Source organism: Lacerta agilis, chromosome 13, assembly GCF_009819535.1.
Source record: "Lacerta agilis isolate rLacAgi1 chromosome 13, rLacAgi1.pri, whole genome shotgun sequence".
Classification (NCBI taxonomy): domain Eukaryota; kingdom Metazoa; phylum Chordata; class Lepidosauria; order Squamata; family Lacertidae; genus Lacerta; species Lacerta agilis.
This window is the reverse complement of record NC_046324.1, coordinates 36,031,203-36,052,225: the sequence shown is the minus strand read 5'-3', so window position 1 is coordinate 36,052,225 and position 21,023 is coordinate 36,031,203. Positions and strand designations below refer to the sequence as shown.

Here is a 21,023-nt window from a genome sequence, read left to right as displayed (position 1 = left end):
TAAAAAGTATCTATAAAGCACGGATTTTACTTCTTGCATGAATATTGAGGCACATGGTCAGTACCACCTGTATATGCAAAAATGGGACTCACTGAATACCTTATGGAAGTTTTATTCTCAATAAATATGGAATTCCCAGGTGAATAAGGTAAAGGTAAAAGACCCCTGGACGGTTATGTCCAGTCAAAGGCGACTATGGGGTTGCGGCACTCACCTTGCTTTCAGGCTGAGGGAGCCGGAGTTTGTCCACAGACAGCTTTCTGGGTCATATGACCAGCATGACTAAACCGCTTCTGGTGCAACGGAACACCGTGACGGAAGCCAGAGTGCATGGAAATGCCGTTTACCTTCCCACTGCAGTGGTACCTATTTATCTACTTGCACTGGTGTGCTTTCGAACTGCTAGGTTGGCAGGAGCTGGGACAGAGCAATGGGAGCTCACCCTGTTGTGGGAATTCAAACCACCGACCTTCTGATTGGCAAGCCCAAGAGGCTCAGTGGTTTAGACACAGTGCCACCTGAGTCCCTAGTGAATAATATTTATTTCTATAGATCTTTATTCTTTGTAAAGACAATATTTGTATGAGTTAATATTTTATTATACCTTTGAAGCTGCACTGTATCTCCGTACTTTTGTCTTTCCAGGCTGTGATGCTTTGTGGTTTATATTTCTGGATCTTTGTTTTATTTCTTTTTGTTACGTTTTCACTTTTTAAACACACACACACACAAATGAGTAAAGTATTAAATATATTAAAAAGACACAAGGAGGGTGCAAAGCAGGGCTGGTGTTTGGTGTTGGCTTGGGGCTTGGGGAGAGTCCCAAAAGCCAGACAAAAAGGACTGGAGGGCCACATCTAGCCTCCATACCTGAGGTTCTCCATCTCAGCTGTAGTAGAGTATTTGTCCAGATGGAGACAATAGCATACAGCAGCTTCCTAGGACCACAGTAAACTGTGACCTAAATCGCCCTCCTTTTGGATTTGCCAAAGCTGGAAAGTGTGCACAGGTACTGTCAGAACTCCCTGCTTGACGGAAGATGTGCAGAAGGTTAGAAAGAGGGAGCAGGAAAAAGACAGACCTGGCAGTTGAAATGGTTCTTTCAGAAACCAAAAGACCAAGCCAAACTGAGTTGCCAGCAATCCAAATTGAAGAGATGCTGCCAGAACTCTTTGCGACCATAAATCTTTGTCCCTGTTTTGTATAAATTTTTTTGAGTGCCACAAGATGTAAACTAATCTGCTTAGTTAGAAAAACATGTGTGTGTGTGTGTGTGTGTGTGTGTGTATGAATGATTGGGGCAATCTTTGGCAAAGGGTTTCAGTAGGGGGGGGGGAGTTCTTAAAAGGACTGGAAATTATTACGATGATTATTTATAAAAGCTATAAAAATCCCCCCGTGAGTTTAAAGTCTGCACCGCCCCCTCCTCTCCCCCAATCCAGAGCTCTGCATTGCCTTCCTATTCATACCCTCTCACCAGAAATGAGTAAGTCTTCCCAACAGACAGTAGGAACGTGGCAGCGAGGAACACAGATGGTCCTGACAAGAAGGATGATGACAATCGCAAGGACAGCTGAGGCAGTGGGGATCAGTATGGGTGAATTACTTTCACCTGCTACAAGAGAACCGGGGCTTCACTTGAGCCTACCAGCACCAAGGTAGGCTCTCCAAACCGGCTTTCAATATGAGGCCTTTGCCCCTGACCTTCTCGTGTCAGTTTTTCGCATAGTTCAGGAATAGCTCTCAAGTTATCTGTTGGACTCCAACTCCCATCAGCTCCAGTCTGCATGACAGATGGTCAGAGATGGTGGCACTTGTAGTCCAGCAACATTTGGAAGCACCATGTTGGCTGTCCCTGATGCATTTCTATCCAACTCTCCTGCAGAAGAAGACTGTACAACTGAATACAAAAGCAGAAGCAGGCAAGTCTCCCGTGCACCTGTCAGATGCCTTCTGTGCCACCATTCAATAAAGATAATGGTGGAACATAGAGCCCCTGTGGATGTTGTGGGACTACAGCACCTATCAGCTCTAGCCAGCAAGGCCAATGGTCAGGGATGGCAGGAGTTAAACTCCAGTGGTATCTGGAGGAGCACAGGTCCTGCATCCCAGCAATATACCAAGCTCCAGCGGCAAAGGTCACGACTGAGTGGGGTTTGTGATTCTACAACTGTACTGTGCAGCCACAGAATTTGGTAACTGGTGCTATATAGCATATAGTCAAAGGCCCATACATAAACTATCAAGCACTGCAATATACATTGAGAGTTCCTTGTGAAGAAGGATTGTCTCCCTAGGTACTAACTTTGGAAGGTCAACTTCAGGTATCTTGACAGACAAGAGACAAGCCACACCATCAAATTTCTTTTGTAGACTGCCTCTTTCTGTGACGCTTGCTCGTTTGATGCTTTGGGGTGACCTTTGGCTATGGGGTTGGGAAATTTCTGAAGTATTAAAAAGTTGTTACACACTTTTGTTCTGGGTCATCACTCTGTTGCAACAGAAAATAAAGACTAGCCTTGTATTCTTCAATTGGTTCCTGCCTCTACTCATTCTTCTCCGACTGATAATGAACTTTGGGGATACTGGGCTGTAAAGGCCAACTCCATTTCCCCCCCTCTTATATCAGTATCAATCCTTGGCTCTCAGGTTCTGTATTCTAAGAATGCAAGAGCCCTGCTGGGTGAGGCCAAAAGACTCATCTAGTCCAGCATCCTGTTCTCAGTGTTGTTCAGCAACTAGTATTCAATATCATACCTTTACTTCCTTCATTTAAGTGCTAAAAAGCAGCTCCGGGTGTGTATGTATGTTTGTGTGCAGTGGGGGGGGCAATAGAGACCAGGAAAATCACATGGGGGAGTAAGGGTTAACCCCCCTTCCCTAGTTGCAAAGTTCTAGATGGGTGGCGCCGGCGCCGGTTTCATTTACTATTAAAAACAATGACCCATGGATCTCTTAATGTCATCTCATGTGGGTTTAGTCCCAAGGCCCTCCTTTTTAGGAAGAGCTTTTTTTGAGCAGCTTACTAGAGCTGGCTACGTCTTATAATGATACTTCAAGCTGTTGTTTTATTTGTCTTTGGTGGCTGATCCATTTCTCTGTTTATAAAGTTTGTATGTATTTTATCTTAGTGGACTGTAACAAGCCTTTGGCTGGGAATCAGGATCTAAAAATGAACAGGATCTAAAAATGAATAATAAAATATAAATTAAAGATACGGGAGCCCTGCTCTCTCCCCATCTACCTCTCTCCCTCTGTGTGGGCCTATGTTGACATGTAGACTAACCATAGAAGACCATCTTCCAAACTGGGTTGCTTGCAAACTGACTTGATTTGTTTTAAGATAAAATGTGTGCCAAAATAATGTGAGCTTTGTGTGTATTTTTAAAAAAGGCATATTGCTGTGGAATTGGGATGGAAAGGACTCATGAATCAACAGAGATGGTATGTTTCTGAATACCAGTTGCTGGGGGTCACAAGTGGGGTAGATGCAGGGCTTTTTTTTCAGCTGCTGCTCAGTTTTGGCACCTCTCAGGTGAGTGCCATCACCAGTGCTTTTTTTCCTTAAAAAATGTTTAGGGCTACTCTCATTTTCCTACTCATATTGAAATACTGCCCCTCTAGTCTTATAATGAGTAGAGGCCAAACTTAGATTCACAAAATGTTTAGGGGTATGTGTACCCCTGCATGCCCCCAGAAAAAAGCATTGGCCATTACCATTCTAAGAGAACAAGAGAGGAGTTTATGGTGACGTTTTTTTTTCTTGAAAAACAGAACAGGGTAGAAGGTTGTTGCATTCAGGTTCTGCTTGCAGATTTCCCATTAGGGCATCTGGCTGGCCACTGTGAAAACATGATGCTGGACTCTCTCTCTTTTTGTGCTCCAGAGCTTTCCCTGTGAAAACCTGCTCTTTACCACTGAATCGGAGCAAATGGGAATCCGTGGAAACCACAAGCTGCCATTTGTTCCAACTAAGCAGTAAAGAGCGGGTTTTCATGGGGAAATCACCAGAGCAAAAAGAAAGAGTGCTTGGACACGGAGCTTCAAAGGTTGAAACTGAAGAAGAGTTTGGATTTGATATCCCGCTTTATCACTACCCAAAGGAGTCTCAAAGTGGCTAACATTCTCCTTTCCCTTCCTCCCCCACAACAAACACTCTGTGAGGTGAGTGGGGCTGAGAGACTTCAGAGAAGTGTGACTAGCCCAAGGTCACCCAGCAGCTGCATGTGGAGGAGCGGAGACACGAACACGGTTCACCAGATTACGAGTCTACCGCTCTTAACCACCACACCAAACTGTGCCTGGAAAGCATGGGGCAAAATGTAAGTGTGAATAACCCCTGCCTCTCGCATGCCTGGAAGGAGGGCGGAGATGTATGGTGTGTTCAGAAACCTCTGCTTTTTGCATGACTGGAATGCAACCCACTGTACAAAGGTGAAGGTTACAGCCATTGGCTCTGTGCATTCTTGATTCTGGCTCCACCCACCACTGGGATGCGGCCCCCAGAAATTTGTCCATGAGGAAATGTTCCCCACTTTTGTGTTGTAGAGATGAGAGCTAGGAAGGAAGGAGAAGGATGAGAGAGGGAGGGAGAAATGGTCTGGGATTTGGAAAGGAGGAAGAAAGAAAAGGGGGAATGGAAAAATGGAAAGAATGTGATCAAAGGGGAAGGAAAGAAGGAAGGAATTCAATCCAGGATTTGGAAAGGAAGGATGTTGAAAAGGAAGGAAAGAAGACTATGAGAGCAAAAGAAGGGGGGAGGAAAGAAAGAAAGAAAGGAACAGGCCTAATGATTTTCAAAACTAAGTTAATAAAAATATGCCTATGAAAGGCAGGAAATAGTTTGGGGAATTAGTAACGTAAGGAACTTTTTTTTTTTTAAGAAGGCTCAGTTTTGTGCAGCGTACCCTTCTCAGACTGTAAAATTAATTTCACTCCACATTTCTGTGAAGTGCAGAAAGAGAAAACGGAAAAAGAGCAAACAAAATTCATCTGATGTGGCCGGAGGTTGAGGGTAGTAATAGTTTTCCATGCAAGACAGTATGAGGCTGGTGTGTTCACATGTATTCCAAGTATTCCAAGTTCCAAGTATTATATGGAATCCCTTGATCCTTGGGTATTTGAAAATACTTGCTCAACCATGCATATGAAAAATGCTCCCTGAATTGTTTTGGGGATGAATCCAGGGTGGGATGGGTTAATTGCTCTGTTTCAGGGGCCACATTTCAAGGCAATGGGATCCCCACAGAATGCTGTGCTTTGCCAGGGAGATTCAGGATTTTAAGTTTTCTCTGGCTTTACACACTTTTATTCAGACTTCTATAATTTCTATTTTATTATATTATGAGATTTTATTTCATTTTAGTCACTCTAATATTTGTTAAGAGCCATAACCCCTCCCTCTTAAGGGGCAAGGTGTGATTTGCCCAGGAAACTCAGCTTTCTATGTTTGTTCATTTTGTAGTTTTTCTGGCGCCCTCCCTGTGGAACGCACTCCCATCAGATGTCATAGAGATATAAAGAACTATGCAACTTTTAGAAGACATCTGAAGGCTGCTCTGTATTGGGCAGTTTTTTTATCATGCTTTTAGACATGTTGGAAGCTGCTCAGATTGGCTGGGGCAACCGAGCCAGATGGGCGTGGTATAAATAATAAAATTATTATATTTATTTCTGCTACCTTGTCCCACTGTTATATTGTTAAACTCTGTGTTGCAGTGCTCTAAGGACTAGAAACAAAGGAATCTGAATGTCTCTCTTACAAGTCAATTCTGAAAGAAGGAGAAGGACCTGCCATTGTGTAAACCAGGGATGTGGAACCTCTGGCCCTCCAGATGTGGTTGGGCTTCCACTCCCATCAGCTTTAGCCAGCATGGCCAATAGTTAGCAAGTGGGCAGGGTCGGATTAACCATTAAGCAAAATAAGCATGTGCTTAAGGTATCAAGGGAAGGGGGGCACCACAGAATTTTTCAATTGCCGGATTTTTAACATTGGTGGTCATGAATTGCTCAGTTGAACATTCATTTTCTCAGCAGAATTATATAAAAAAAACCCAACAGAACAACTATGCAACAAGGTTGGCTGGATGCCTTATCTCTACTGAGTATAGAAGCAGATGGGTTATGTAAGCTTAGTTTTGAGGATCTGATCAAAGACGAATTCGTATGGTTTCATTTCAAAAAATAAAATTTTATTTTATGGTTTATTGTTGTTTATATTTTGAATTAGATATGATATGGGGGCACCATTTTTTTTAAGTGCTTAGGGCCTCTAAAGGTCTTAATCCAGCACAGGGGTAGCCAACATGGTGCCTTCTGGGAAGTTGTTCAGACTAGAGCTTCCATCATCCTTGATCATTGGCCATGCTGGCTGGGGCTCATGAGAGTTAACAATGTCCAATGACACCTGAAGGGCACAACATTGACGACTCTTCTCTTAACATATGCACACGCGGCTCTGTTTACAAGCTGCTTTGCTGCTTTCAGGTATGATTTACTGACTCACCTCTGTGTACCACTAGCTTACTGGGTTGCCAACCTAATCAAACAGCTTGCTAACTACAGAGAGGATTTGTTCCTTTCATTCCTCTGGCAATTTCACTTTGGCCATCTTGGAGGGCATCAAAGGTGCTGCTGCTGTAAGAACTATACCCGAAGCATTGCAGGAACACCAAGCCCAGGGAATGGAGATGGGGATGAGTTCTCCTGCTGCCTTGTCTAGGTGCAGCAGTAGACAGATGTCCGCCTCTGTGCTAAATGAGGCAGAAAGTTGTTGTTGTTTTTTTGCACCAGCATGGTAGGCCTAAGACTGCTTGAATGTGAAGGGAAAGGAGGAGAGCAAGAGTCTATAAATTAAAAGCAGAGTCCATAAATGAGCTAAAGGGGCAATGTGATGAGATTGCAAAGAGAAAGCTCAAATCAAACAGATTTCCAAATGCAGAAAGCTGAGTATCAGCTCACTCACGCTAGCGTATCTATCATGAGGTACAACCCTATAAAAGTGTCAAATGGAGTTGGACGGGCATCAGAGAAGCTGTTTCGTAAGCACCACGATCCCTTGCCAGCTGCTGGTCTGGCAAATTTCCCCTCCCTGCCCCCATCCACGATTCTTTCAAACTTTAAGAAAACCATGCCATTGCTTCAATTCTACAGATTCTATCCTGCCCATTTGCTGCAATTCCAATGCACTGGTTGCCCGACTGGAACATTAAGAAAACTGATTCATTCATTCAAGGTGATCTGATATTGGGCTCGTCCACACTTCCACTTGTCCTGATGCTTTCCCCCAGGGAAAACCCCCCTTTACCACGGAATTGGAGGAAATGTCAAGCTGGGTTTTTCATGGTTTGACATTTGCTCCAATTCAGCGGTAAAGAGTGGATTTTCCTGATGAAAGCAGCGTAGCAAACAGAAAACCACTCAGACTTGTGCCTAGAAAACACAAGACAAACAGAAAACCTCTTGGACCCATGCTTTCTAGGACAAGCAGAAGTGTGGACAAGCTCATTGTTGGCTAATTTAAAGTTGTCTTCTTGATTCCAAAGGATAACATAGCATTGTGGGCATCACCTTCATGTGTTATGGCCTGGCTATCTGAAGCATCAACAACTTCTGTAGGGTCCTTTTTGAAGACTCCGATCATTAACTGAGTCCCTGCTCAGATCCCGTGCCTTAGGAACATAGAAAGCTGCCTTATACTGAGTCAGACCCTTGGTCCATCTAGCTCAGTACTCCCCACACTGACCAGCAGTGACTCTCGGGGATGTCAACCATGGTTCACTCCCAGTCCTACCCAGAGATGCCAGGGATTGAACCTGGGACCTTCTGCATGCAAGGCAGATGTTTTAAAACTGAGCTATGTTTCTTCCCCAACCTTGCGAGACAAAGCAAGTGTTAACTAGGCTTTTGCGGAATGCCCTGCCAAGCAAGGTGGATTTCAGGCACTTGGTGAAGACATGACTCTTTAATAAGGGTGATTAAACAACATTTATGCTGCTGTAGGTTGTGTTTGCTTTAATGACTGCTCAATATGTTAATCTGTGTTTTATTGAGGTGCCTTTTCTGTATACAGCAACTAACAAATGTAATAAGTGTTAATCATGATGATGAATCTGTCAATTTTGCTTTCACAAGTTTCTCATTTTTCCTAATCTTAAATCCAGTTTGCCCTATTTCTGCTCGTGCATATATTTGCACTAGCTTTTAAAAAAAGTTTGCATAAAATTATTGTTTCTGCCTATTTACATGCATTTTTGCAAGCAATTTCCCCTTAACTGTATCCATTTTTAAATGTTATTTCTGTTAATACACACATTTTTTGCAAGCACTTTCCATCAATATACACATTTCTGTGCCCACTCTTTGGTGAGAGAACTGCATTGCAAATTTCAGAGAAGTGTGGGTTTCGAAAGAGAGCTGTGTTTTGGCCTGTGAATGGCTTTGCAAAGTAGCACTGGGGACAACATGCCGTCAGATTATATTCTGGGCTCCTATATAATTCTTCGTACGTTCAAGGTGCCCTGTTCATTTTTTCCTCTTCAGGGAGGGGGGGGGAACCCAGCACATACCAGAGAGGTTGTATTGGGGGGTGGGAGGCGGGGGGGAGCTCTTTAACATTTGCTAAGTCTGTGCTGCTCACCTGTATTGTAACATAAAAGCTTTATTGGAGCAGAAGGGGAAAATAAGATTAGAAACAGACGTCAATAAAACGGCTGCCCTCCCCCACCTCACCTCACCCCACCGCCCCAACTCTTTCCTCCGTGAACCTACTGCCAAAGCAAGCCTCTCCCAAATTGCTTTTTTCTCTCTTAAAAAACCATGCCCTCCACATCTGTGTCTCTCCCCCGCAACCTGCCTAGCACCTTTATTTCATAGCACCCAAACTCCTTTTTCCACTTAAGCAAGTCTCAGTGGCCCAGCTAGGCACCTTCACCGCCACCAGAAGAATGATATGAATGCAGCACTGCGCTTGGCGGGGGGGGGGGACCATTTTGTGGCACGCATCGAGGAGGGCACTGAAAGGAAATAGGTGCCATTTGGTGTCAGGGTGTATGAGCAAAGAAGAGACACCGGAAGAAGACTGGTGTGTGTGTGTGTGTGTGTACACTTTCTTTCTTTCTTTTTCATACATAAGGCCTGTGTGAGTGTGCAAGCCGGTGTTGAAGAAGAAGAAGAAGAAGAAGAAGAAGAAGAAGAGAAGAAGAAGAAGAGTTTGGATTTGATATCCTACTTTAATCACTACCCGAAGGAGTCTCAAGGCGTCTAACCTTCTCCTTTCCCTTCCTCCCCCACAACAAACACTCTGTGAGGTGAGTGGGGCTGAGAGACTTCAAAGAAGTGTGACTAGCCCAAGGTCACCCAGCAGCTGCATGTGGAGGAGCGGAGACGTGAACCCGGTTCCCCAGATTACGAGTCTACCACACTTAACCACTACACCACACTGGCTCTCAGAAGGACATGGTGTGCGAGATTGGGTGCAAGAGAGAGAAACTGTGTACAACCCTTTTTTTTTTAGGGGGGTGTCCTGCAGATTTTAAACGTGTCTTTATTGTGTGTTTGTGTGCAAGCCGCTCAACAAGGTAGAATGAGGTGGCAGACTGAGGTGGCAATTGCAGCCACAGCCTCTAGTAATTTCTGGAGCTTGGTTTGCAGGGGACTTTCTCAAGACTTTTGAAAAATTCAGATGCCTAAGCAAGCCTTCCTCTGTGGGAAAAGTGTGTACCAGCTCAACAATCGGCAATCTAGTAGCATGCCCAAGTGAGCGTACATGCAGGTGGGGCAGATTGAAAAGGTGAGAGGTGGAGAGGCCTAGCATGTGTATATCAGCGGCAGCTGAGTAAGTGTGGATGTGAAAGAGAAAGTGGAAGAGATCCATAGTTGGCATAACACGAGGGCTGCTGGGCTCCACTTCCATTAACTTTCATGAAATGTTTTTCACTCTTTGAACTTGGCACCGGCTCTCTATGTGTGTCTCTCCTCTGCTTGTATAATATGAAAGAAGAAAGTCCGAGTGAGTTTGCACATCTGGTTTATTTCTCCTGCCTTTTTTCTTTTAAAGGAATATTTTGTTTTAAAAAGAGATGTAACTTAATTAGGTGTTATGGCTACAAATCTTTTTACTGCTGAATTCCTTCTAGAGCCATACACGGTAGAATTGTGGGCATAACAAAGCATTGAGGAGTGTGTGTGTGTGTGTGTGTGTGTGATCCCCATCTGAAATCCTGGAGAGCTGCTGCCCTTCAGTGTAGACACTACTGAGCTAGACAGAGCCAATGATCTGACTCAGTAACTGGTAGAGCACGAGACACTTAATCTCAGAGCCGTGGGTTCAAGCCCCACATTGGGCAAAAGATTCCTACATTGCAGGGGGCTGAATCCAGATGATCCTTCCAACTCTACAATTCTATGATTCTAAGACAGCTTCCTATGTTTCTATAAAATGTGCCCCTGGTCATCCAATCTGGGCTGATGCAGATAGTTCATGCAAATTTTACTCCCTGTTTAACAACATCAACTTCTTCTTTCTGTTGTTGTTGTTGTTGTTGTTGTTGTTGTTGTTGCTGTTGCTGCTGCTGCTGCTGCTGCTGCTGCTGTTGTTACAATATTCAGTTTCTCAGTTGCCTTATAAGGGAAGTCTCTAAGTGACTTTATACCTACTTGCCCTTGTGAAATGGGAGTTCTTCTATTTGTGCTTTATATTAGACAGAAATGTCAGGAATCAATGAGAGAAAGAGACAAAGCTGGAGAATGCAATGGAGGATGGTCCATTAGGGTGAAAAGGGGCACTGCCCCACCAATCTCAGGTTGCCTTCTTGCTTTCAACCAGTCATGTCAGCTTCCTCTTCCTTGGTCTAAGTACTGCCCTTGCAGAACTCAGCAGGGAGAAGTATGGTGATAAAACTAAAATTAATTGTCTCCACCTGTCATTGGTTCCTGCGCCATTTACTGTTGGCTCCCTGCCCTCCACCCTACGAGTCCCAAAGGGCACCAGCTGCCAACGCTGGAGATTGGAGGTGGGGATATATTGTTGGACCCCAATTCCCAACAACCCCATCAACGTTTAGAGGTCCACAAATTCCCCAACCCAGATGTAGATGAATACAGGAGATGGGATAGGAGAGTGACAGATGGCGGTGGAAATGGATAAAATAAACTGCAGCAGCAATAAGGTAACAGCAATTAAGTGGGAGTGGGAGGAAAGGTCATCTACCTCTAGAAGATAAAACAGTTTTGAGTTGGCATGGGCAGAGCCATCTAAATCCCTGGCTGGCAGCAGCAGGCTTTAATGAAACAGCATAGCCACATCTGCATCCACAGTTCTGGCTAGAGTGGAAGTCAGGGGGCAGTTAGAAGCTGCAATTCCACTGTGCCAGTTCCCAACCGGACACAGTGAGGAGGCCTGGATGGGGCTGGTGGCTGTCATGTGAGGGCAGTGGGCTCAGATGAGAATCCAGGGGATCCCTTGCCGGCCCAGCTCTGCCCCTCCCCACTGTGAAAGACTCACCAGCAGTGGTTTGTGCACACTATATGGGCAGGCACACTGAGGCACCTTTTGGCAGCAGAGCTTGCTGTAGTGGCAGAGGTGGTGGATGCAGGCAGGGCTGGGTGGAGGGACCCTCCGGCCTCATCTGCATTCTTTCTAGCCTGCCAGACTAGAGGTTTGAGTTACAGCCTAAGAGACAAAAGGGCACTTTCCTTAACTAATCCCAGAATTGCAGAGCCACCACACAAAAGGTCATGTCCTGGCTCTCAACCTGCTTAACATCTGATGGGGGACACAGATGGTGACCAGACAGAAGAGGTTCCTATGCAAGACGATGGTTAGGCATGACCATCCCTCTGTTCACTGTGAAAGGTGCACAATCTTCTGTGTGCCCTATGTGCTAGAGTTTACAAAGGATTCCTCCTCTGTACACACTGCTCACTAGTGTTCAAAGTGACCCTGCCACTGCCTCCTACAAAGGCCTCAGAAGCATTATCTGGGGCAGGCAGCATAGACACCCCCAACTCCTCAGGGGAGCATTCTTCCACACCAGGGAGGAGACAGGGACTTCATAAGCTAGGAAGGACATAGCTCAGTGGCAGAGCATCAGCCTTGCCTGCAGAAAGTCCAAGGTTCAATCTCTAGCATCTCCAGCTACGGCTGGGAGAGACCCTTGCCTGAATCCTTGGAGGGCTGCTGCCAGTCAGTTTAGACCAGGGGTCCCCAAACTAAGGCCTGGGGGCCGGATGTGGCCCAATCGCCTTCTCAATCCGGCCCTCAGACGGTCCGGGAATCAGCGTGTTTTTACATGAGTAGAATGTGTCCTTTTATTTAAAATGAAACTCTGGGTTATTTGTGGGGCATAGGAATTCGTTCATTTTTTTTTTCAAAATATAGTCCAGCCCCCCACAAGGTCTGAGGGACAGTGGACCGGCCCCCTGCTGAAAAAATTTGCTGATCCCTGGTTTAGATAATACAGAGCTAGGTGGACCAATGACCCGACTTGTTATAAGGCACCTTCCTATGTTCCTAAGCCCCAGCATTGCTGGTGGGGAAATGATGCTCTTGTCATCATTTTCCACTGGGGAGAAGGCCCTCCATTTTCTCTAACTGAGGGACAGCCACCGTGGTGCCTCACTCTTAATGTCGGGGACTACAACTCCACCATCCATTGGCCATGCTGGCTGGGGCAGTCCAAAACATCTGGAGAGGGCACAGTTGCCAGCCTTGCCCTGTAACTTGACGTTTACAGAGCAGGAACTAGACGTGCAGCTTCCATTTTCAGCCATAAACATTTATAGTCAGATGGGGCCTGAGCCTGAATAGAAGCCAAGGTGGGTGGTGTTGGTGTTGGGAGCCCAAAATCATTCCTCTTCATCCGTGCAGCCCTTTCCCCTTATTAAAAACCAAAAAAAAAAAAAACCACAACTCAGTTATTTCATCTCTAAAGGCTTTCTAAACATACAGCAGGTGTGTCAGATTCTTTGAGGTGTCTGGTAACAGTGCTCTATTTGTTTCAGTCCCCTTGCCTTTCAGGTGTTCAACTCTCCCCCCTCCCACTCCCTTTACTAGCCCCACACTCCACATAGACCAGCCCAAGCAACAGCTTTCTCCCTCCCCCTCTCCTTATGTTGAGAGAGAAAGAAAGAGAGAAAGAAAGATCCTAAGTTCAGATGACTCTTGCTTGTCATTTTGTTGTTGGTTGTTCCATTCACTCTCTCTCCAGATTTAGGCCACATTCACACCACACTCTAAAGCACTATGATATCACTTTAAAAATAAATAAATAAATTTGTTAAGGGTGCTGAGAGTTCTTAGGAGACCCCCTATTCCTCTTCCAGGGCTACAGTTCCTACAGTAGTTGCTAACAGTCAATCCCTCATCAGAAGGAAGCCAGCTGATTTGCGCAACCCCTTCCCCAAAATATTGCGTCCTGCAATCTGGTGTGAGTCAGCTGACTAGTGCCAGAGCAAAAAAAACTGGACATTCCAGGCTCTAATCAGAAGCAGGGATGGCTTCTGTAATTCCGGGATGTCCTGCTTAAAATACTGCGGGTTATGGCCAATATTAATCTGCCTCAGAGTAGACCTGTTGCAACTAACCGACAGGCCTAACTTAGGTTCTTTCATTTCCCTGTATATAGCTTTTCATTTCTGTATATAGCTCAGGATACAACCCTGTATTTTTATTTATAATTATTATCTCCAAATAGGAGTATGAATCAGCAGCATATGGAAATCTTGCAGAGCCAAGTTTACAAACAGACTTTTAAAGGATTATGTTTTGGTTGGTGTTATGTACTGAGTTGAATAGGATCCAAACTGCAGCAGTCTGATTGGTCCTAGAACAATAGGATTGAGATTGCAGCAGTCTGATTGGTCCCAGAACAATAGGATTGAGATTGCAGCAGTCTGATTGGTCCCAGAACAATAGGATTGAGATTGCAGCAGTCTGATTGGTCTGCAGGAGCCACCCAATCCAGCTCCAGGTGGAAGTGAATCCACACTCTGATTGGCATACAGGAGTATCCCGGAATTAGCCAATCACGTGGGGCCCATTGTGTAAATAGTGTATATAAAGCAAACGTTTTGGGGGAACTACATTCCTCACTACTATGAGCTGAATAAAGAGCATGAAAGTCACACTGGACTCCGAGTATCTTTCAGTTGGATTTTTATTTTATTTTTTTTAAAAAATGATACGGATTCTATTGTCAACACTTGTATTCTGGTTTGTCAGATCCTGCAAATGCTTGGTAAATAAACGATTCCCAGTTTGAGCCTGAGGGAAAGGAGCACGGAAGTGGAAACGGTCCAGCCTTAATATCTAGCTGATCTCAGGCCTCAAAGAAAGGGCCCAAATATGATGATGAAACTCAGCATCAAAGAGGCTCCCCAAGTCACCTAGAGAAATTCCACCTCCATCTTTGGGAAATGAGTATCATACTCTCAGGATTCTGTTCGTATTAGATGTTTTGGCACTAATTCAGCACAGCAGAGGCAAGGCAATGATCTTGGGGGGTTGGCCTAGACCTTAGGGTCCCTTTCAACTCAACAGTTCTATGATTCAACTCTGCTGCTTCCTCCAAGGACCTCAAGATGGTATATACATAGACTAAAACTGAGTGACTGCCCCAAATCTACCCAGTGATTTTCATGGCTGAGTGGGGATTTGACCCCTGTTCTCCCAGATCGTAGCCCAACAATCTAAACTCTGCAGCTCCGTTATCAACAATCTTATTAAGTACACTGCTTAGATAGTTTTGTGATTAAGTGGTCTCTAAACCTTTCTAAAAATAAACAAATGACAGCACACATACACACAGCTTCCCAGGATAGAGTGAGGCTCCAACCCACTTACTTGCAAGTAAGCCCCACTGGATCCAATAGGTCTTACTTCTGCATAGACATGGTTAGGAATGCAGTGTTAACTCAGCTACTGCATATCTCAGGAGAGTGGGCACTCAGTGCCTTTTCTGAAAGGGACCTTGCTTAAAATTTATTCAAGAAGCAGCCCCCGTACCCCTGCCTTGGTTTTCCTGTTCCAAGTACCCAGGTACTCCCAGGGTGGACCCGGAATATGGCTCTTCAAAGTATATTCTTGGGAACAGCAACATACTCTGCACATATTTGAACTATAAACAGGCGTTTATAAAAAGAAAACCACAGATAATTCTATGGACCACTTAAGCAGACTTCCTCTGCTGAAAAGTAAAAATAAAGAGCCGAGGTTTTTCTTCAAGTTCCTTTTATATTTTTCCAACTAAAACTTTTCATAAGAGCCCTCAATATATTTTAAACAAAATCTGAATCTTTCCTTCCCAAATGTATCTTGGAATGAAGATATACAGAAACTCGGTCCATACCTCCACCCCCTTTCCTGAAGTGTCCCTTCTTTGATGTGCCTAATTAAGAGGCCTAACAGCCAAAAAGTAGTGGGCGTGGGAAGGAGGGAGGAGTTTCATTTTGAAGGAAAGTAGGGAGTTGCCATGATTTTATTCCCCAGATTTTATTCTCTCAGGGCATAGGACATGCAATGCAAATGGGGGGGGGGGGAATGTAGTCAAGACTGAAGGCAACCACAACCGGATCAATTTGCTTTCTGAACATAGGACGAATATGCAGACAATAGCAATTTTTGCCCCCCTGGCCATTTTCATTGGAATTCTCTGACATTTCTGTTCAGGGGTCACAACGAACTCCCTACCCTTGTATCAAGCTGGGAGGGGCGGGCAGGAAGAGCAGAAGAGAATGGCAAAGGGAAAGTTTTTGCAAGCAATTCAGCAAGAAGTCCACGTAATGGGACAAAGCGAAAGAGCATTCCCACTGAATTCCTGGCACAAAAGAGCAATTGTTCTAAAGGGTTGGAGAGAAGGGGTGGAGGATAAGGAGAGATTGCTAAACTCAAGTGGTGGTTTTGGTTTGTTTGGCTGTTGTTGTTGTTCTAGGTAGGATGCGGGGCTGTATGTGTGCCCAGATTGGACAAATGGGGCATGAGAAGGTGGCCTAATTCAGAAGGACTGCAGGTCTTTTAGAGCTCTGCGACCCCCGCTTCTCACCGAGTCTCACCCACCCCACTGTTCCAGCTGCACCCTCCACCTGCAGTTTCTACACACAGGTCTGATTACATGTCCAAAGTCCCAGACAAAGAGGCCCCCATGGTGCATCATTCTGCTCTGTGGCTGGGGGGGGGAGGGGCTGAGGGAGATGTCTGATTCAGTTCACACGTGAAAGCCAATCGACCTAATTCACACTTTCTGAAAACAATATACAAACTGAAACATAGCTATCCTATGAAATTCACACTTCTCTGAAATTTTTGCAGTACAGTTCTCCGTTTGATTAACAGGCACAAAAATGCACATGGTAAGGTAAAGCATGCCTTAATAATAATCATTAAAAATGATTGTATTAGAGAAAATAGCATAGAAAAATGCATGATGTGTTTTCACAAACGTATAGTTTGCAGCAGTCCGCCTGACAGGGCCATCTTAAAGGGATCAGCCGCCATGGTGCGACGATCCCTCGGCGCCCCCGGCGTGCCGCCTCTCCGCCCACCTCCCTCCCGCGCTGGCCGCCCCTCGGGAGGGGGGGGTGGGCGAGTGGGGGATGAGGGACGTGGTGCTGCAAGCCGCCCGCCCTCTGGAGCCCCAGCTGGAGCGCTGGGAAGGGTGCGCAAAGCCCCGCACCGCTCCAGCACCACGCCCCTCATCCCCCAAGGGGCGGCCAGTGCGGGAGGGAGGTGGGCGAGCGGGGGATGAGGGGCATGGCGCTGGAGCGGCATGGGGCTTTGCGCACCCTTCCCAGCGCTCCAGCTGGGGCTCCTTGGGGAGGGGGTGCCTGGTATGCCGGCGGGCTTGTGGGGGCGCCCCTGGGGGGCCCGGTGCCCTGGCGGCCGTGCCTCCCAGCCCCTATGACGAGACGGCCCTGCCGCCTGATAGGAGCCGAACAGCATAAAATTTAACTTGAAAACTTGGAGGCACAGAACAGAGAAACAAATATCCAGCCATCCCTAGTAGCAGCAGAATTTTGAGACAAAATATTTTCCCACAGGTAACTAATGATACAGCCAAAAACAAAGAGGAGAAATCTCTTGTGCCTGGGAAGAAGCAACGGGGGTGATGGATAACACTTGATCCCCAGAAACGCAGCAGGAGGCAGTGGGTTTAGAACCACATTTGCACATATGGCCTGTGATTTAGTTGGTGGAAACCTGGTCACTTTTGCCCTCGAGCAAACTCTGCGGCCAGGAGTAGTTTTGGCATCAAAATTCCAGCTGACAACATGAGAAAGGGACACAGAGCCTGTGGCTCTCCAATACTTTTGGTCTCCAACTCCCATTAGCCCCAACCAGCCTGACCTACATAGGAAGTGGCCCTATGCTGAGTCTGACCATTGTTCCATCTAGCTCAATAGTGTCTAAAAATGCAATAAATAAATCGTTTACTTGGAGGCGGTGATGGAAAGATACAAAGGGAGCAAAGGAACAAATGAAGTGAATGGCTGTAGTTGCATGGAAGATCATCTGCCTTGCATGCAGAAGGTCCCAGGCTCAATCCTGGGCATGGGAATGTACCGTCTGAAATCTGGGAGAGCTGCTGCCAGTCAGTGCAGGCTATGCTGAGCTAGATGGACCAATGTGTCTGACTCCATATAAAGCAGGTTGCTTCCTACGTTCCATAACTGAAAGCTATAGGAAATTCTGGACACACATTTGGAGAGAGAAAATGATGGAAGAGTTCCAAGTGCATCAGTTCCACTTCAGGAACAAACCCAGGTTGTTCAAATCTCCAAAATCTGGCCAGACATTCATGCAAGCATAATTCTTTTTTGAAGCATGGGACAGTCTTCCCATTTTTGCGTATCAACAGAATAAACACTCACCTGCTGGTTCTTCTGTGCTAGTGACCACAGAGGTGGGGTTGACGGCAGGAATCTCTGGAAAAGAAAAGGTGAAATTTCTTAGTTGGCTTGAGCAATGTGTGTGCTCTCCTGGCCACCATCCCTTCCCACTTCCAGCAGACAGGTTTGAGAACTACATCAGCAGAATCTAGAGGAGTGTGGATCTTGAAGGGTAGCTGTGTTCCAGTTTGCAAATTGGCACATTAGCTGTGAGCTGATCCAAATTTCTCCTGTATCTCTAGGAAATGCACAGTCCCCGAGGCAGACTCCAAACCTCAGGATGAAGGGGACCTGTGCAAAGGAAATGTGAAAACAAAAACAAGCCAAAAGGCAGTTGATACAGCCACCACCTTGTTGAAGCTAAGCAGATGTACGTCTGGTCAGTGCTGAGATGGAAGGCTGTCTGAGGACCTTTTTTTTTTGCTTTGTTGCTACTGTGGGTAAGGGGTGGGAGTTTCTTGTTGTGGGTGCTTGTAGCAAGTTAGGTCCCTCAGAGTGAGAGTCTGGGTGGTTTGGAGGGTGGGAGTGAACAGAGTGAGAGTCTGTTGGCATAGAGTGGGGGCCTCTCTGTCTCTCACACAAAGAGCACCTCACTCTAGTGGACTCCCATAAGTGAAAAATGGGTTGGATATGGTTGTTAAGATCACTGGTTGTTTAGCTGTTTCTGTATGTTTGAATTTTTCATTTGTTTTTGCCTAGGTATTTGGTTCAATTGGACTTATTAATTTTTGTTGCTGCAGTGTTGCATGTTTACCTTACGATGAAGTTGTTTACTGGACGTGTTTATATGATTTTGTAATTTTAGTAGATTGCTTTTCACTGTTTATTTTTATTACTTTGTTCCTTGCTCGGGGATTGGAAACATTCATTGAAGAGTGGGCATTAAATATAAATTATAATAAAATAAATGTATGCCACCTTGAGTTCCATGGTAGAAGAAAGGTGGGCTATAAACATCTGAAATAAATAACTCTAAAATGTCACTTTCTGGTTGAATGCTTATCCTCAGTAACATTAAATAAAGTTCTAGTCATTAAATGCACCAAGAAAAACACACACCAAGAACTCTGGCCAATATAAGTATCAATAGTGGGAGTAGTCCCTACTCGCAAATCAATAGTAAATTCAAATACATATATTCAGAGAGAGATTACAAACTCAAACAGAGACTACAAACTCAAACTCACAGGGATATGTACAACACAATAGTCCATTACAGTATTGGAAATGAGAGTCTTTGAATAGAGACAAGTTCATGTTAATCCATGGTCAGTAACAACCTGTCAGTCTCTATTACATTCTTCTGGCATTCATTGACTGCCAATTAGCTAACAGGCTATGTTCAAGATGCTGGTACAGTCATACCTTGGAAGTCGAACGGAATCCGTTCCGGAAGTCCGTTTGACTTCCAAAACATTCAAAAACCAAAGTGCGGCTTCTGATTGGCTGCAGGAAGCTCTTGCAGCTAATCGGAAGTCGTGGAAGCCCCATCGGACGTTCAGCTTCCAAAAATAGTTTGCAAATCGGAACAGTCACTTCCGGGTTTGTGGCGTTCGGGAAACAAAACATTCAAGAACTAAACTGTTCGAAAACCAAGGTACGACTGTATTGGTGTACAAACTACACAGTGATATAGAGCTTCGGACTTGGCTACCTAAAATATCACCTCATCCCTTACATACCCAACCAATCACTTCATTCTACAGGAAAGGGCATCCTGCAGAATCTATCCTATCAGAAGGCTCATGCCACACAATGTTGGAATCAGGCTTTAAGCATTGCAACACCTGCCTTCTCATGCTTTCTCCCATTACACATTCACCTTCTATTGTTTTTTCAACACCTGCTAAAGTCTTTCCTTCAACAAGCTTTCTAAAAACTTTATCCCAGTTAGTATCTGTCTTGGATTTTAACTGATTTTATATATGCCCTGTTGCTTTAAACCATATAATAGGCAACCATTTCAACTGTTTTATAGATGTAGCTTATTATATACACATGCTATTACAGTGTAAATCACATCAGCATAACGGATGGAATGTGATTCTTAAACAAAATAAATAATGGCGATGCTAATTATCATCCTTTTAATGTGGGTTTTTTAAAAATGCTTTTAAAACGTTTTTAACTTTTACATTTTATTTTTAATTGTATTGTTTTATCACCAATGGGTGGGATAGGCATCCAATTGATTAATTTGTCGTCATCGTCCGAGCTGCAGAAGCTGTCATTGTCATCAGAGAAGCCCATGACAAAAAAGCACGAGAAGTTTGGCAGCGGTACTCACTGATGCATGGTGCCACTGGTGACCGGCTCTGTTGGTAACCTTTGGCACAGCGGTTGCAGGTCAACCCCGTCACGCCATCTTTGCATGGGCATTGTCCAGTGGTCTGGTTGCAAGTTTTTCCAGCTGCGCCAACAGGGTGGCAGTCGCAGGCTAAGAAGGTGGAGGAGGGGGATGAGAGGAGGAGAGCAGAGAGAAAGAGGAGAAAAGGTTAAAAGTTGCAAGCTGCAAACACACAAATACATTTCATAATACGACATGCCAGGGGAAGCAGAACTATGCATGGGCAAAATGGCAATTCAAAACACATGCAACAGTGAGCAAAAACTCTTCCAGATTCTCCAGACCTAGCTCAAACTGCTGTGGCACAACAGGGCAGTTGTATGCTACGGGGCAAGAGTTATGATCCCAGCCCATCAGGGATCTCACATAATACCACATAGCCGATCATCTGAGGACAGACACAGCCTATTCCAATTGATAACAGGGCTTCCTGAATAAAAAATCCTGAATAAGCAATCCCTGAAAAAATTGCTAAAAGGAGATGTATCTTTCAAATAGTTTGCAAAATCATTCCCCCTCCTCACTTTCAGCTCAGTCCTAAACATGAATACAATGCAAGGGCTAAATATCTGCTTGTGGATCAAATGTAAAATACTAAATTATTACCATGGCACTGAATAGACTTCAGAACCAAATGGGAGACAATAGCTTTTTGTAATAAAGGAAGCTGCTCTAATCCTGCAAAATACAGTTAGATTTATTTGCAAGCTCCAACTCTGCACCCTCTTTCTCCAAAAGCTTTGTCTTTTCTCCCTCTTTCTTTTCCTATATAATTGCACTATCACACATAATT

General features: G+C 44.9%; 1 protein-coding gene across 2 annotated transcripts in view; it reads right to left on the bottom strand.

The window, feature by feature from the left end:
• The window catches only part of NTN3 (netrin 3), a 109,072-nt gene that overhangs the window by 10,211 nt on the left and 77,838 nt on the right, over positions 1 to 21,023 (bottom strand). For both annotated transcript variants that reach the window (XM_033166876.1, XM_033166875.1), the window contains 2 exons: positions 20,171 to 20,320; positions 17,866 to 17,919 (listed from right to left, as the gene is read on the bottom strand). In XM_033166876.1, coding sequence (XP_033022767.1) covers positions 17,866 to 17,919; positions 20,171 to 20,320 — 204 coding nt within the window. The remainder of the gene's footprint in view (positions 1 to 17,865; positions 17,920 to 20,170; positions 20,321 to 21,023) is intronic.